This window comes from Sapajus apella, unplaced genomic scaffold (genome assembly GCF_009761245.1).
Source record: "Sapajus apella isolate SASKATOON/1434 unplaced genomic scaffold, GSC_monkey_1.0 scaffold203, whole genome shotgun sequence".
Taxonomy (NCBI): Eukaryota; Metazoa; Chordata; class Mammalia; order Primates; family Cebidae; genus Sapajus; species Sapajus apella.
The window spans coordinates 498,161-514,044 of NW_022437143.1; the positions used below are offsets into that span (position 1 = coordinate 498,161).

Consider the following 15,884-nt stretch of genomic DNA (forward strand, 5'->3'; position numbering starts at 1 on the left):
AAACCAGTTGGAGGAGCTGAGATGCAAGGGAGTGGGGGTGGGGGTGGGGGTAGGGAAACAAAGGGCTTCCCCAGGCCCTGATCTCTGCCAGAATGCTGTGTGACCCTAGATTAGCCCCTTCTGTTCTCTGAGCCTCCACCCACTGCTGGCCCCCACAGCCCAGTGCTGAAGGTGCTGAGGAGGCATGGAGTGCCCCCCACTTCCTGGCCAGCAGCGTGGATGGGCAGCAGGTCCCCTGAGATGGACCTGACCACTTCCTGCAGCCCCACCTCGAAGTCCATACTCTTACTGGCTCCCAGGGAGCAGGGTCCCATAAGGTTGCATTTGGTGGGGCCACCCCCTGTGTCTACCACATCCCCAGAGTCCTAAGCCAAGTCCTCAGGGATAGGAACTGGTTTGTGTGGTTGGCGGCCCCTGTAGGGCCAGCCGGAGTGGTCAGGGGGCCGGACGAGACCCATCGGGTGGGCCGGCCCACGCCACTTCCTCTCTTTGTTGTCCTGATATTTTCTTTTCCTCCTGAGATTTAACTCGAAGACAACGTCACTAGCAGTTTCTGGAGCCACTTGCCAAGGCCGAGTGTGAACTGAGCCTGCCCCATCATCAAGATGATCCTGAGCTTGCTGTTCAGCCTCGGGGGACCCCTGGGCTGGGGACTGCTGGGGGCATGGGCCCAGGCTCCCAGTACTAGGCTCTCTGATCTGCAGAGCTCCGGGCTACCTGGGGTCTGGAGGGCAGAGGCTGAGGACACCGGCAGGGACCCCGCTGGACGGTAAGAGGGCCTAGACCTTGGCAGAGGTCATGGGGTAGGATCTGATCCCAGCTCAGACAGAGCAGGACCTCTCTGGACCTCAGGTCCCATCTGTGAAATGGGCTAATAGTATCTATCTGCTGAGCCAGCCGTGAGGCTGAACAAGGAGCCTGGACTGGGTGCTTCAGGGTCCACCCAAGAATGGCAGGGAGTTCCCTGTCTGAGCCATGGCAGGGAATGGGGCTTTCGGGGGCTGGCCCGGAGGCACAGCTCCTACCATCAATCACCCATCTTGGGGCCCTGGGGGACTCTGGCTGCAGCCGCTTCCAGCTGGCCTGGCCATACCTCCTGTTCTTCGAAAGAAATCAATTCTGAAAGCTGAGACCCAGTAAGGCTGCTCTCAGATTCTGATCTGAGTTCCCTGAGGACCTGGCCCCAACCGCCAGCAGTGAGCGGAGAGGGGCCCCTGCTCTCCAGAGCACAATTCAGGGAGCTCTGCCTCAGCGCCCCCCATAAGTAGGCAGGATGGTCTTGCGACTGGACCCAGGACAGCTTTCCAGCGTTCTCTTTGTACAGGGCCAGGGCCCCTCCTGCTGATAAGGTGCTGGGCCTGTAAGTCCCCCTCATCTCCAGCTGCCACCCAGTCGGAGCAGCAGGTGCTGTTTACGGGGCCAGGCACCTTGCCCTGTGTATCTCAGTTCATCCCTCCAACAGCTCCACTTACAGAGGAGGAGCCTGAGGCTCAGAGAGGCTGAGCGGCTCTCCCAAGGTCACACAGCTAAGGAGCAGAATCTGAGTCTGACTCTAGAGCTCACACTCGACTCTGCAGCAGTCGGAGCCAACCCCGACTCCCAGGTGCTCCTACCCTCACCCCGCTGCCCCCAGACCTGTTTGGCTAAGGGCAGCTACATGAATTTAGGGAGTGAGAGGGACTGACTTACCCTTCTATTTGGGGTGTGAGGGCCACCATCACAGCAGACCTGCCTGCGATAGGTCTCATTTGGCTTCTGAGTTGCAGGTTTGTCGGGCACTTTCCTGAAAGTGGATTTGACCAGGGAGGCGCAAGAGGCCCCTTAGTGAGGGAGGGGCTGGTGGCAGTGGCATGGGGAGCAGTAGCTGAGCAGTTGGCCATGGGGAAACTGCGTTCTCTCCTGTCCCCAGCTCCGCTCGGGGCTGGGAGGCACAGGTGATTCTTGGTGGGGGAGATCCAGCCACTCTGCTCTGATTTCAGGACCAAGGAAGCTCCACAGCTGAGTCTCAGGCCACCTTCCTCACGTTGATGAAAGGGAGGATGAGGGGACCCAGTGGACAGGGGGGAGGAGGGAGCTGCTCCTCTTCCTCCCCACCCCCTTGGTTGTAGGGAGGGACATTGCTCCCTTAGCCCCAAGGAGAGGGCCTGGGAACTGCTGACAGGCAGCCCTGCAGGGGCCCCTCAGTCATTCCCTGGGGGTCTCAAGAGTGGGAGGGTGCATGGACCTGACCTAGGAATGCCCAGGTGTCCCAAGCCTGGAAGCCCCCTGCCTGCAGGGGTCTCCCTCCGGCATCCAGAAGCTTCGGTCTTCGCAGGGCAAGCCCCTGCTCTTTCACCAAACCCGGATGGGCTGGTGAGAAAGGAAGGAAACGCTGCAGCTTCCTGGGCTGATTGCTTCCAGTGCTCCTGTGACCCGGGAGGCGGAAGCGTGCTCCAGCTCCTGTCCCCGCAGCAGGGGAAGGGGAGTCGGATTGGGTTCCAGTAGCAGGGGTGGTGACACCCACACTGTCAGGAGGAGGCTTGGAAGCCTGAGCCAGGCATTCCACTCGGCATTTGCTGTTCACATCTTTTTCCAGAGCCCCAAAGCTAGGGTGGGCCCTGGATGCAGGTCCCAGTAAGACACTTAGCAAAGAGATGCTTGAATAGGACCACTAGGTCCTTAGACTTCCCTGCAGCAGAAGAGGGAAGGGGTTAACTGCTTCCTAAGTCACCAGGGACCCCAAGGGGCCCAGTCCATGGAGCCAGAAGCTTGAGCAGTAGGACTCCGGGAGGAAGAGGCTCTTTCCGTGCCCTGGCTTGGGATGTCTAGAATGTGGGCGCCTCAGACCCAGGATTTGCTGTCCCAGTGGAACTCAGTTTGTGGTAGGGACGATGCTGAGCCCCAGGCAAGGTGTCCCACCTGTCCCATTGCTGTGACAGCTCAGAGGGGTGGGGACGCCCCCCAGGGCCACCGAGCTCCTAAGTAACAGGTGAGAGCTGGGGCCCACCCAGGCTTTCTCTGTCCTGTCCCCCAGCCATGTAGGGGACGCTGCTGCCAGCAGGTTGGCTGGCCCCAGTCACTGGCTTCAGGCTTTTCCTGACCCTCATGCAGGAGCATTGGGATTTTCCCAGCTGGGAGCTTGTGACTCGGAGTCCAGCATATGGCTGGAGGTCACACAGGAGCAGGGCACGGCATAGGCTGCCTTCTCTGGGCCACGATGCATCTCTTGTACCTGTTCCTGCCCCTTTTTTCCCCCACCCAGGCACAGAGCCCTTGGCCTGAACAGGGAAGAGCTGAAGCTTCCAGAACCACGCTGAGGGATTCTCAGCTCTGGGCTGGCAGCGGAGAGAGCCTCAGGCTTCTCTGCCAAGGCCCATTTCTGACTCAAGGACAAAACCCTGTGAGTTTCTCCCCTGGAATGGTCAGGTTAATGGCTGGCTTCAGGGCCTCGGAAAGTGAGGCTGCGGAGAACACGCCCTCCTTCCCAAGGAGGACTTGAGGCCCCCTGGGAGGGCGTTTCCTGGCTGGGGAGGGGAAGGCACTCCACACAATCTGCATAATGGTGCGCCTTCCCCCCACACTCAGGCTCCCTCTGCCTTCCCACCACACCCGTTCTGTTCTGAGTGCCGCAGAGGCACAGCTTCTTTGCATTTCCGAGAGAGACGTGGGAAGGGCCTTGCTCAAGGTCACTGTGAGTTTGTTCAGGGAGGAGGAGGAGAGGAGAGCACAGGCCCTCCTGCTTCCATTTAAAGCTCCAAAGGAGTCCACATTCCCTCCCATCTGGGTGGGACCACAGGTTGGGGTCACAGCAGACCAAGGGCAGGCCAGAGAAGCCCCACATTCACTCTGAGCTGGTACGTGCCCCTCAATAGCCCAATGGGAGATGAGGGCACCCAGCAGGACTTCCCAAGGGAGGGCACAAAGATGAAGCCAGCCTGACACAGAGGGGCAGAGGGAACAATGGATGCCTCAGCGAGTTGGCCCAGGGTCATGGGCATCGAGGGCCAGCAAGAAGCTGCCAAGAGCTGGAGGAAACCAAAGCAAAGGTCAGGAATGTTCCCAGGGTTTGGGGCCAGCAGCCTGTCCTGTGCCAAGGGAGGGCCTGCCCAGGGTGGGGAGCGTGGGCAGAGAGAACAGTGGCACTGAAGCCCAGGGTCTGGGCAGGTCAGTGGAGAAAGTTCCTGGGCAGGAAGGGTGGGCGGCATAGTTTCCACTTCCAGGAGCTTGAGGTGGAAAGTCCCGGTAACTTCTGGCAGGCTGGACCAGGCCAGGCATGCCCGGGGCAAAGGCCTTCCAGGCCTTTACAATAGGTCAGAGGTTTGCAAGGAATGGAATTTTGTTTAGAGAGAGTTTCTCACCCTTGGCACTACTGACATTTTGGACTAGATAATTACATTACTTGTTGTGGGGTGCATAGATGTCCTATGCTTTGTGGGGTATTTAGCAGCATCTTTGGTTCTCATCTGTGAGGCACCCAGTCATGGGTAGCACCCACCACCCAGATGTGACGATGCACTTGGGGTGCTGTTATAAGTAAAATTTTGATGCTGCAAAAGAAATAGCACTCGAAGATAAATCCTCTCAGCAAGGCAATTTACTTCTATAGAAGGGTGTGGCTAACAGATGGAGCAATGGTGGGGGCACACGTGGACAAGGGGGGAAGGGGTATTTATGCCTGACGAGAGTCGTCTCTACCGCTGTGTCGCTCCCCTGTTGGCTACAGTTAGACGGCACAAGCTAAGCTAATCCCGACTGGCTATTTTAAAGAGAGCAGGGGTCCGAGCTGGAGAGGCAGGGTGGGTGTTTTGGCGGGAAGGATGGTTACAGGTGGGTCAGAGCAGGTAGCCAGGGGTGACCTAGGTCAAAGAAGGTAACCGGAACAGGTGACGAGCAGGTGACCAGGATGAGTCAGAATGGAGCCAGGGGCCAGGGGAACAGATGTGAACTACTGATCAGAACCGGTGGGGAAGGTTGTTTACTGAAATTGCAAGGAAATTAAACTTTAAAATAGGGAAAGAATAAGAGAGCTGAACATACTGACATACTGATTCTTTGAAGAGAAACTTGGGGTTCACTATAACAGTGGGTCCCCTCTCCTGTTGAGAACCACTGGTCTAAGAGAGATTTTCCCTTAGGCTGAGCCCATGTTCAAGGACTTTCCATGGGGGCCAGGCAGATGTCCGTGCCAGCAAGCATCTCACCTGTGGCTCCTGAGCTCCAAGCCAGCGCCTTCCCAGCCCTCTGTTTCAGTGTTGAGTGAGCATTCCTCCCTTCCTTCCATCCCTTTTTACTGTTTTCTGATCCCTTGGAGATCCACTGCCCCCTTCCTGGTCTCTGTTCCCACTGGCTGGCTTATCAAATCCTGACCCAATGCCCCATCGTTTCATTCCTTAGCTTTGGAGTCTTGATAGCTGTAAGAGAAACTCCCTACTCATTTCTGTCTTTTAAAATGCCCTTTTTAAAATTTTGAGACAGAGTTTTTCTTCATTGCCCAGGATGGAGTGCAGTGTGCAATGTCGACTCCTCGCGACCTCCATCTCCTTGGCTCAGGCATCCAACCTCAGCCTCCCAAGTAGCTGGGATTGGAGGTGAGCACCACCATGCACAACTAATTTTTGTATTTTTTGTAGAGACGGGGTTGCGCCATGTTGCCCAGGCTGGTCTCAAACTCCTGGACTCAAGTGATCCACTTGCCTTGGCCTCCCAAAGTGCTAGGATTACAGACATGAGTCACTGCGCCTGGGTTCCAAAACGTTTTTGATTATTCACCTGCATTTTCTCTTCCTGATGAAGATGATTTTTATTTATTTTTATTAGTTTTATTAGTTATACATACTCATAGGCAGAGATCAGTAAACTATGGACAGTGGGCCAAGTCCAACCCACCACCGGTTTTTGCTGACAAAGTTTTATTGGAGCGCAGCCACGCTGGTTCATTTACTTATTGTCCGTGACTGCTTTCGTGGTACAATGGCAGAGTTTCGTAGATGGGACAGAGTCCATGCGGCCTGGAAAGCCTGAAACCATGGCCAGCATCAGGGGCATGTGACCTGCGCAGTCACACACAAGGGCCTGCATTCTGAAGGGCCCCACCCTGGGTGTCATCGTCTGGAAATTCTTCATACTTTTTGAACAAGAGGCCCCACATATTCATTTTGCACTGGGCCCTGCCAGTTACGTAGCTGGTCTTGTGTCAAATATTTACTATCTGTCCCTTTAGAGAAAAAGTTTGCTGATCTCCTGATTAAGAGTCAACTGGTTCTGTAATGCTTGTTGAGACAGTCAGAAGCCCCAGCTCCCTCTGGTCCCCAAAGGCAATGACTTTCAACTTTGCAGGTGATTCTCTCGTGTTTACCTCTGTGTCACTAAAGAACATGCTTGCATTGCTACTTCTTGGGAGGTAGCTTTATCTATTTTTATTTTTATTTTTTTTGAGACGGAGTTTCGCTCTTGTTGCCCAGGCTGGAGTACAATGGTATGATCTTGGCTGACTGCAACCTCTGCCTTCTGGATTCAAGCCATTCTCGTGCTTCAGCCTCCTGAGTAGCTGGGATTACAGGCGTGCACCACCATGCCAGGCTAATTTTTCTATTTTTAGTTAAGACAGATTTTGCCATGTTGGCCAGGCTGGTCTGGAACTCCTGACCTCAAATCATCTTCCTACGTTGGCCTCCCAAAGTGCTGAGATTACAGGTGTAAGCCATCATACTCAGCCCCAAGACTATTATTTTTAAAGTGCCACACAATGGTTTTGTTTTTGGGTTTTTTGTGGATTTTTTTTTTTGAGATGGGGTCTCACTGTGTTGTCCAGGCTGATCTTGAACTCCAGGACTCAAGCAGTCCTCCCACCTCAGCCTCTTGAGTAGCTGGGATTACAGATACAAGCCACCATACCCAGCTTCATAATGGTGCTGATGTGCAGGCAATATTTCAAGCCACTGCTCATCAGGTAGTCTCCTGAGGAGGGATATATGGGAGGTAAATGTTCTGGAACCTGGACTGTTTGAGAATGTCTTTATTCTCACTCCCCATACTGATTCATAGTTAGGCTGGATATAGGATTCTGGGTTGTAAATTATTTTTCTTCAGTATTTTGAATGCAATTCTCACTGTGTTCCAGTTTTCAATATTGCTGTTGAGAGGTTCAAAGCCATTCCAATTACTGATTTTGTATGCTTGTGTTCATCTTGATTTTCCTCTCTGGAAGCATGTAGAAACTATCTTTGTTCCCAGGGGTCTAAAATTTCATGGTGACATGTTTTGATGTAAGTGTATTTTCATCATATTGCAGGTAATTGGTGGTGCTTTGAAGCTAGAAATTGAAATTCTTCACTTCCGGAATGTTTTTTTGTTTGTTGTTGAGACAAGGTCTCACTCTTTTGCTCAGGCTGGAGTGCAGTGACACCGTCATAGCTCACTGTGGCCTGAGCCTCCCACGCTCAAGGGACCCTTCCACCTCAACCATCTGAATAGCTGGTGCACACCACCACACTTGGCTAATTTTTGAATTTTTTGTAGAGATTGGAATCTTGCCATGTTGCTCAGGCTGGTCTCAAACTCCTGAGCTCGAGTGATCCTCCTGCCTCAACCTCCCAAAATGCTGGGACTACAGGCATGAGCCACCACGCCAGACCTGATTTTTTTTCATTGATGATTTACTCCCTCTGTTCTTTCTGAAATTTCTATTATTTGGATGTTACATTTGCAATTCTGGTTCTCTATTTTTCTTTTCTCTCTCCAATTTTTCACCTCTCTGTGTGCTCTTTCAGGGAAATTTCTTTAACTTTACCCTCCAACATTTCCAATAAATTTATTTTCATTTCTACTGTTATGCTTTTAATTTCCAAGAGTACTTTTTTGTTCTCTGAATGCTCACCCTTTCTCTCCCATCCCCCTTCACTTTTTTTTTTCATAGCTTCCTGTTCTTGTTTCTTGGGTGCAGTAATTTCTCTTATCAATCTGGAAATTTTAGTGCAAGTGTTTGACTCCTTACACAGTCATGGTTTTGGTCCAAGTTGACATTTTTCTGTTTGTCCACTTTGACCTTTTTTTTTTTTTTTTTTTTTTTTATAGAATCTTGCTCTGCACCCAGGCTGAAGTGCAGTGGCATAATCATGGCTCACTGCAGCCTCAAACTCCTGGGCTCAAGCAATCCTCCCGCCTCATGCTCCTGAATAGCTGGGACTACAGGCACATGCCACCACACCTGGCTAATTTTTTGTAGAGATGAGGTCTCATAATGTTGTGCAGGCTGGTCTCAAACTCCTGGGCTCAAAGGATCCTCCCACCTCAGCCTCCCAAAGTGCTGGGATTATAGGCATGCACCACTGTGCCTGGCCCTGTTTTGGAACAGAATGTTTCTCGGGTAAACCTTGGATGTCTGCTCACTTAAGAGGAAAAAGACTGAGAAGCTGACTGGAAGCTGGGGTGTATGGATACCCCTTTCTGACATGTTTTGTCCGGCCTAAGATTTTCTGGTTGGCAGTTTCTATGGGAGAACCCCTGGTGACAGCAGCTTTGGGTCTTTGCCTCTCCGCTGGCTCATTTTCCTAAGAAGCTTTTCTAGTCTGCTGCTGAGAGGGTAAAGCAGGCTGGGGGCTCAGCACTCAAAATATGATCACTCAAATCCCCTCGGTTCCCCGCCCCTGCCTTTCCCAGCACTATCCCTGTGTGACAGAGCCCAACGACCCCAGGACAAAGACTGGCTCCAGATAGCCCTTCATCACGAAGGCCTCTGAACGCTGCTTTCTAATAGCTCACAGATGTGGCCACTTCTCCTACGTCCACCATCGCTCAGTCCGAGCTGCCATCATCTCCCCCCACCCGTGGACACAGCTGCCAACATCTTACCCTCCCATCCTCTCTGCACTCAGGAACCAGGGTTTCATGCCACTTCCCTGCTGTAACCCCTCCATGACTTCCCAGGCCCTCAGGACACAGGCCAGCTCTCTGCTGAGGTCTGGCTTCTCCCTTTACCTCAGCCTCCCTCTGCAGCCCCTTCCTCACCCCCACGCACCCCTGTCACATCAGGTGCCTCATCTGACTTTCTGGCTTGAAGACACAGCCCATTAGCTCCTTCTCCTGAAAGTCTCTGCAGATCCTAGCACCCCTCACCCATTCTGAGAGTGCCTGCTCTCCCTGGGGACCCTGAAGGGAAAGTGTGCACCTCCACATCCATACCCTGAGCTCAAGCCCCACACCTGGCACCCAAGAGGTGCCAAGCTGCACTGCGCCACAGAGATCATTGCCACTTACAACTCTGACAAACTTTGTCCTGGGAGCTGGCTGCCTGGGGAAGGGCTCTCTGACCCACTGCCACTGACTCTATGGAGTCAGCCACCGGGTCAGTGAACTGGGGCTCCATCAGCATGAGCGTCCCCCACTCCTGGGACACCATAGTACATGCTGGTGAAGGGCCAGGATGGAGGGGCTACCTATCAGGCGTGCAGGATGCTGCGTGTGACTCCCTGACACCCTGCGTGACCTTGATGAGGTGACCACTCCCAGAGAGGACACTGCTCCACCCAGCTGCTTACCTTCCCCTAGGACAACTGTTTGAAAGCCCCTTTCTAGAATGGTCCTAATGGGCATGACCAGGGAGCTGGTCCCTCACGTGAGTAGCAGCTGGGCAGGCTGCCAGGGCAGCTGGAATGGGGCGGTGGAGCTGTGTTCACAGAACACTTGTCAGGAGCCAGGCACCTGGGGCTCCTCTGCCCACTCAGAGGAGGGCATTACGATCGCCGTTGTATAGATTGGGAAACAGAAGCCGCCTAAGTACGTCATGGGTTCACACAGCCGGAAAGTGTGAGGGATTCTAACCCAGGACTCTCCAGCCTCAGCTGCACCCTGCAGCCTCCCTGGTACCAGGAAAAACAGCAAGAGCCTTTCTGGCTCTGCGGCTGAACTCGTCAACAGGAATCCATTCAGACAGCTGCAACACAAGGTGTTTTTGCCACACTCTGGCTGTTAGTTTTGTTGGCTAAAACAGTCATCACCCGGGAGCTGCTCTTCACAGTTCTAGATTCTGGCGGGTTTCTCAGCCTCTCTGTGCTGGTTACGGGAGGCTTCGGGAAGATGGTGGAGCAGGTGCCCTCTTTGCAGGCAGGAATTGTGAAATATTTGCTCTGGAGCCCAGGGATGAATAATGCAGAGGGCTGTCTCCTCAGGATAGTGGAGTCCAGCATCGCAGCACTGCTCAGGCAGGAGGCAGGGACCCATGGCTCTGTACCAGCACCCCCTGTTGGCCTGGATGCAGCTCAGCTGCTCTCTCCTCTGCCTTGTTTTCCAGAAACTGGTGCCCCTACCCGATGTCCAAGCTGGTCACCTTACTAGCTGTTTGTAAAACAGAGAAATTTCTCATCCACTCGCAGCAGCCATGTCCACAGGGAGCTCCAGACTGCCAGAGAGTCAAAGTCATGTGAGTGGGGCGGGGGGAGGGGGGCATTTGCCCAGACCTGGAGCAGGCCCTTCCTGGAGTCACTGAGCCAGCCCTTCTCCTCCAGGTACCGCATGGCCCACAAGCCAGTGTACCACGTCAAGCAGAAGGTGTTGACCTCCTTGGCCTGGAGGTGCTGCCCTGGCTACACAGGCCCCAACTGCGAGCACCACGGTAGAGCTCCCTACGGCCCTGCTCCCCACTTGACCACTGATTCCGAAGGCCAAGCAGCTCCTCTGACCGCTGGGTCAATATCTAATGCTTTCTTTGCAGATTCCATGGCAATCCCTGAGCCTGCAGATCCTGGTGACGGCCACCGGGAACCTGGGGATGGACCAGGCAGCTTCGAACCTGGTGTGTTCCTTATCAGAAGGGGCAGGCAGCCTGGTGGAGCCCACATCACCAGCTGGCCCTTTCTCCTGTGACACAGCAGCGCCATTTCAGGGAAACCGTGCCTCCAGAATCAGCAAGGCCTCCTCTGTGGCTTGCACCACCTCCCACCTTGAAGGCCAGGCTCACAGGGCCCCAGCTGCCTGCTGGCTGAGCACACACACCCTTTTCCTTCACCCCATCTTCTGGGAAGAAATGGTTCATCTGGCACTTTCCTTGCCCCCCTGAACCACACAAGCCCTGTACCTAGAAAAAGCTTTCTCACCCTTCTCCACAGCCCTAACCAGGGCCAGGAAGTCATGTTGTCCTTGGTCTTGGAGTCAGCACAGGAAACCCACTGAGAGACACCATTTGCAGCAGGGCCCTTCGAGGTCGGGGCCAAGATTGACAAAGCAAATGACTTTCACCATGTGGTGAAGTATTTATTGACAAGGGCTGCCATGAATGATGTTGTGAGGCCATGTGCATGTGCTAAAAAGGGGAGTGTGCCATTATTGATTAGTCATGTCTGCTGTGGGTGTAGGAGGCAGAGGGAGGGCTCACTTGCTGTGCATTTGCCCTCCAGGGGTTTAAGGGTTCGAAGCCCCTGCTCAGAGGACATCAGCAGCTACCTTCCCTGCTCTCAGCCCTCAACTCTCCTCTGAACCTCATGGTCTTCCCAAGCCTGGTGAGTTAGCCCTTGACATTTATGTCTCCTGTGTATTCAGGCCACCTGGCTGCAGTGATCAGTGAGGTTGAGGTGCAACAGGAACAGCAGGAACGCCTGCTGGGAGATCTCCAGAATGATGTGCACCAGGTAGCAGACAGCCTGCCAGGCCTGTGGAAGGCCCTGCCTGGTAACCTCACAGCTGCAATGATGGAAGCAAATAAAACAGAGCACGGTGAGTGGCAGGCTTTAGGGGCTAAGGAAGAGCCTGGGCATATTGAGGGGAGTAGGGGAGGACCCTGCTGCTCCCAGCCCGGGAGGAGTGTCTGCTTCTGCAGGGCTTGTGTCACACCGCATGTCTGTCCTGTTGCAGAGTTTCCTGATAGATCCTTGGAGCAGGTGCTGCTACCCCATATGGACACCTTCCTACAAGTGCATTTCAACCCCATCTGGAGGAGCTTTAATGAAAGTCTGCACAGCCTTGCCCAGGCCATAAGAAACCTGTCTCTTGATGTGGAGGCCAACCGCCAGGCCATCTCGAGAGTCCAGGACAGTGCCATGGTCAGGGCTGACTTCCAGGAGCTTGGTGCCAAATTTGAGGCCAAAGTCCAGGAGAATGCTCAGAGAGTCGGTCAGCTGCAGCAGGACATGGAGGACCGCCTGCACACCCAGCACCTTACCCTGCACCGCTCCGTCTCAGAGCTCCAGGCCGATGTGGACACCAAACTGAAGAGGCTGCACAAGGCCCAGGAGGCCCGAGGGACCAATGGCAGCCTGGTGGTGGCAATGCCCTGGGCTGGGGCAAAGCCTGAGCCGGAGAGCCTGCAGGCCAGGCTGGGCCAGCTGCAGAGGAACCTCTCAGAGCTGCACATGACCACGGCTCTCAGGGAGAAGGAGCTGCAAAACACCCTAGAGGACATGAGGGCCACCCTGACCCAGCACAGGGATGAGATCAAGGAACTGTACTCCGAATCGGACGAGACCTTTGATCAGATCAACAAGGTGGAGCGGCAGGTGGAGGAGCTGCAGGTGAACCACACTGCGCTCCGTGAGCTGCGGGTGATCCTGATGGAGAAGTCTCTGATCATGGAGGAGAACAAGGAGGAGGTGGAGCGGCAGCTCCTGGAGCTCAACCTCACGCTGCAGCACCTGCAGGGTGGGCACGCTGACCTCATCAAGTATGTGAAGGACTGCAACTGCCAGAAGCTCTACTTAGACCTGGACGTCGTCCAGGAGGGCCAGAGGGGCGCCGTGCGCGCCCTGGAGGAGACCCAGGTGAGCCTGGACGAGCGGCGCCAGCTGGACGGCCCCTCCCTGCAGGCCCTGCAGAGCGCCGTGGACGCTGTGTCACTCGCTGTGGACACGCACAAAGCGGAGGGCGAGCGGGCGCGGGCGGCCACGGCGCGGCTCCGGAGCCAGGTGCAGGCGCTGGACGACGAGATGGGCGCGCTGAAGGCGGCCGCGGCCGAGGCCCGCCACGAAGTGCGCCAGCTGCACAGCGCCTTCGCCGCCCTGCTGGAGGACGCGCTGCGGCACGAGGCGGTGCTGGCCGCGCTCTTCGGGGAGGAGGTGATGGAGGAGATGTCTGAGGAGGCCCCGGGGCCACTGCCCCTGAGCTACGAGCAGATCCGCGTGGCCCTACAGGACGCCGCCATCGGGCTGCAGGAGCAGGCGCTTGGCTGGGACATGCTGGCCGCCCGGGTGGCGGCCCTGGAGCAGGCCTCGGAGCTCCCGCGGCCGGCAGAGCGCCTGGAGCCCAGCCACGACGTGGGCCGCGAGGAGGCCGCCACCACCACCCTGGCCGGCCTGGCTCGGGAGCTCCAGAGCCTAAGCTATGAACTCAAGCGTGTCGGGGGGTGCTGCGAGGCCGAGGCCGAGGCCGAGGCCGGGGCCGTCTCCTTCAACGCCTCCCTCGACGGCCTCCACAGCGCACTCTCCGCCACCCAGCGCAGCTTGGAGCAGCACCAGCAGCTCTTCCACAGCCTCTTTAGGAACTTCCAAGGGCTCGTGGCAGCCAACGTCAGCCTAGACCTGGGGAAGCTGCAGACCATGCTGAGCAGGAAAGAAAAGAAGCCGCAGAAAGGTCTGGAAGCTCCCCGGAAGAGAGACAAGAAGGAAGCGGAGCCTTTGGTGGATGCGCGCATCACAAGGCCTGTGCCAGGTGCCTTGGGCACGGCGCTCTGGGAGGCAGGTAAGTTCCTGTGCCCAGGAGACTGGGTGAGTCTAGGAGGCCAGGGTGGGCTGCCAGCAGCTCTTCTGCCTCCAAGGGGGCCAGGACGACAGAGAACAGGATGGCCATTAGTCACCTCTACTCGGGGTCCACCCTCCCTTTGGCCCAGCTGCTTTTCAGAGCTGTGGGCCTCACAAGCTACCTGGCATATGGGAAGGCAGAAGAAGTCACAAGAACCACCTGCTAGTGCCAGAGCCCACGAGCAGGCAGAGCCAATGCTCCTGCTGCAGAGAGGGGAGTGTTCCCGCCCTGCCAGGGCAGCCCTCAGGTCCCCCATCTCAGATCTTCACTGTACCCGCTTCATCCCCATGTGCCAAGCCACTGTATCCAGGGAGAATGTGGATAGAGATTGTGGCCGCTTGCCATGGGCAGCCCCACTTAGCCGCTGTTTCACATTCCATGATTTAGTTTTTTTTTTTTCTTCTTTTGGGAGATGGGTCTCACTTTCTCATCCAGGCTGCAGTACAGTGGTGGGATCACAGCTCACTGTAGCCTCGACCTCCCTGGGCTCAGCTGATCCTCCCTCTTCAGCCTCCAGAGTAGCTGGGACTACAGGCACATGTCGCCATGCCCAGCTAATTTTTGTACTTCTTGTAGAGATGTAGTCTTGCCATGTTGCCCAGGCTGGTCTCAAACTCCTGGGCTCAGGCAGTCTGCCCATCTCAGCCTCCCAGAGTGTTAGGATTATAGGCATGAGCCACTGTGCCCAGCCTCAATTTCAGTTTCTTGCATCAACCATGATCAGAAAATAGGTGAGTACAGTACAATAAGATTTTGATAGCGGGAGAAACCACATTCATATAACTTTTATTACAGTATACACCCCAGTGTATACTGTACAGGGAAAGCCGTGGGCCCTGAAAGGAGCCCATTCTCTCTGCAAATGCAGTTCACCCCTCTCACTGCTCTGTGCTAGGTCCCCTTCCTGGGCTTTAGCACAGTGACCCATCCCAACAGGTCAGTGACGAACTCATCAGCACTACCACCTTACCTGAAACTGAGGCACAAACAGCTAGTGAGCGGCAGGGGAGTGCTGTCTTTAGGGTGCCGGTTCGTCCCCTCCAAAAGGCCCTCCATGGCTGGTCCCTGCAGGTCCCTGGGCCTGGGAGCTGGCTCTGAGGCTGAAGGGATGTGTGACCAAACTTCCCATCCCCTCCCTGAGCATGGCTCTGGGAGGGGGACAACTAGGCTCTGTGTCTTAAATGACTCTGCCAGAAGCTGGCCTTGGAGCTGGGGCCATTCCCCACCCAGACACAGGGCTAAGAACAAGGCCACCATCTTGGCCATGTGTAGCCTGCCATGTGGCAAGTCTAAGGCCTTGTCAAAGTCCCATCCCAGGCAGTCCTGCCACTGTTGACCCTCCCTGTGACCCAAGAGGCAATGCAAAGCAGTGAAAGGCACCCAGGGTCTATCATCACCTGTCTGTTTCTCCCTCAGTAGAATGGCAGAATCCCAACTCACGTCAAAGTTATGAAGACAGCTGCATTTACCAAACACCTAGCACGAGGCTTACCTCATGTAGGAACCCAGTCAACGTTTTCCCATTTCCCCAGCATTTTCAGGGCCAGGCTGTGTCCACATACATTGACACTTCCCTACTTCCCTCTTGTTTCCTCTTGTGCATGGTGCAAGGCTTCAATATGCTGATGACTTTCAGAATTTGCTTGATGGTTTGGGAATGTGTTTACCACAATGATCATTTATTTCAAAAAAGTGTTTTCCTTAAAAACAAATTTCCGGACCGGGTGCAGTGGATTACACCTGTAATCTCAGCACCTTGGGAGGCTGAGGCGAGTGGATCACTTGAGGCCAACAGTTTGAGATCAGCCTGGGCAACATGGCAAGACCCCGTCTCTACTAAAAATACAAAAATTAGGCCAGGCACGGTGGCTCATGCATGTAATCCCAGCACTTTGGGAGGTCGAGGAGGGAGGTGGAGGCTGCAGTGAGCTGAGATTGTACCACTGCACTCCAGCCTGGGCAAGACAAAGGAAGACTCCGTCTAAAACAAACAAACAAAAATTAGCCAGGCGTGGCAGGCACCTGTAATCCCAATTTAGGAGGCTGAGGCAGGAGAATCGCTTAAACCTGGGAGGCAGAGGTTGCAGTAAGCCGAGATTGCTCCACTGCACTCCAGCCTGGGCTATAGAGTAGGACACACACACACACACACACACACACACACACACACTGTCTCAAACACA

General features: G+C 55.0%; 1 protein-coding gene across 1 annotated transcript in view; it reads left to right on the plus strand.

The window, feature by feature from the left end:
• The first annotated feature begins 282 nt into the window (after positions 1 to 282).
• The window catches only part of MMRN2 (multimerin 2), a 19,732-nt gene continuing 4,130 nt past the window's right edge, over positions 283 to 15,884 (plus strand). The window contains exons 1-6 of the mRNA XM_032270116.1: positions 283 to 769; positions 10,268 to 10,396; positions 10,482 to 10,588; positions 10,688 to 10,768; positions 11,512 to 11,685; positions 11,824 to 13,641. Of these exons, the coding sequence (XP_032126007.1) occupies positions 606 to 769; positions 10,268 to 10,396; positions 10,482 to 10,588; positions 10,688 to 10,768; positions 11,512 to 11,685; positions 11,824 to 13,641 (2,473 nt within the window). The 5' untranslated portion in view covers positions 283 to 605. The remainder of the gene's footprint in view (positions 770 to 10,267; positions 10,397 to 10,481; positions 10,589 to 10,687; positions 10,769 to 11,511; positions 11,686 to 11,823; positions 13,642 to 15,884) is intronic.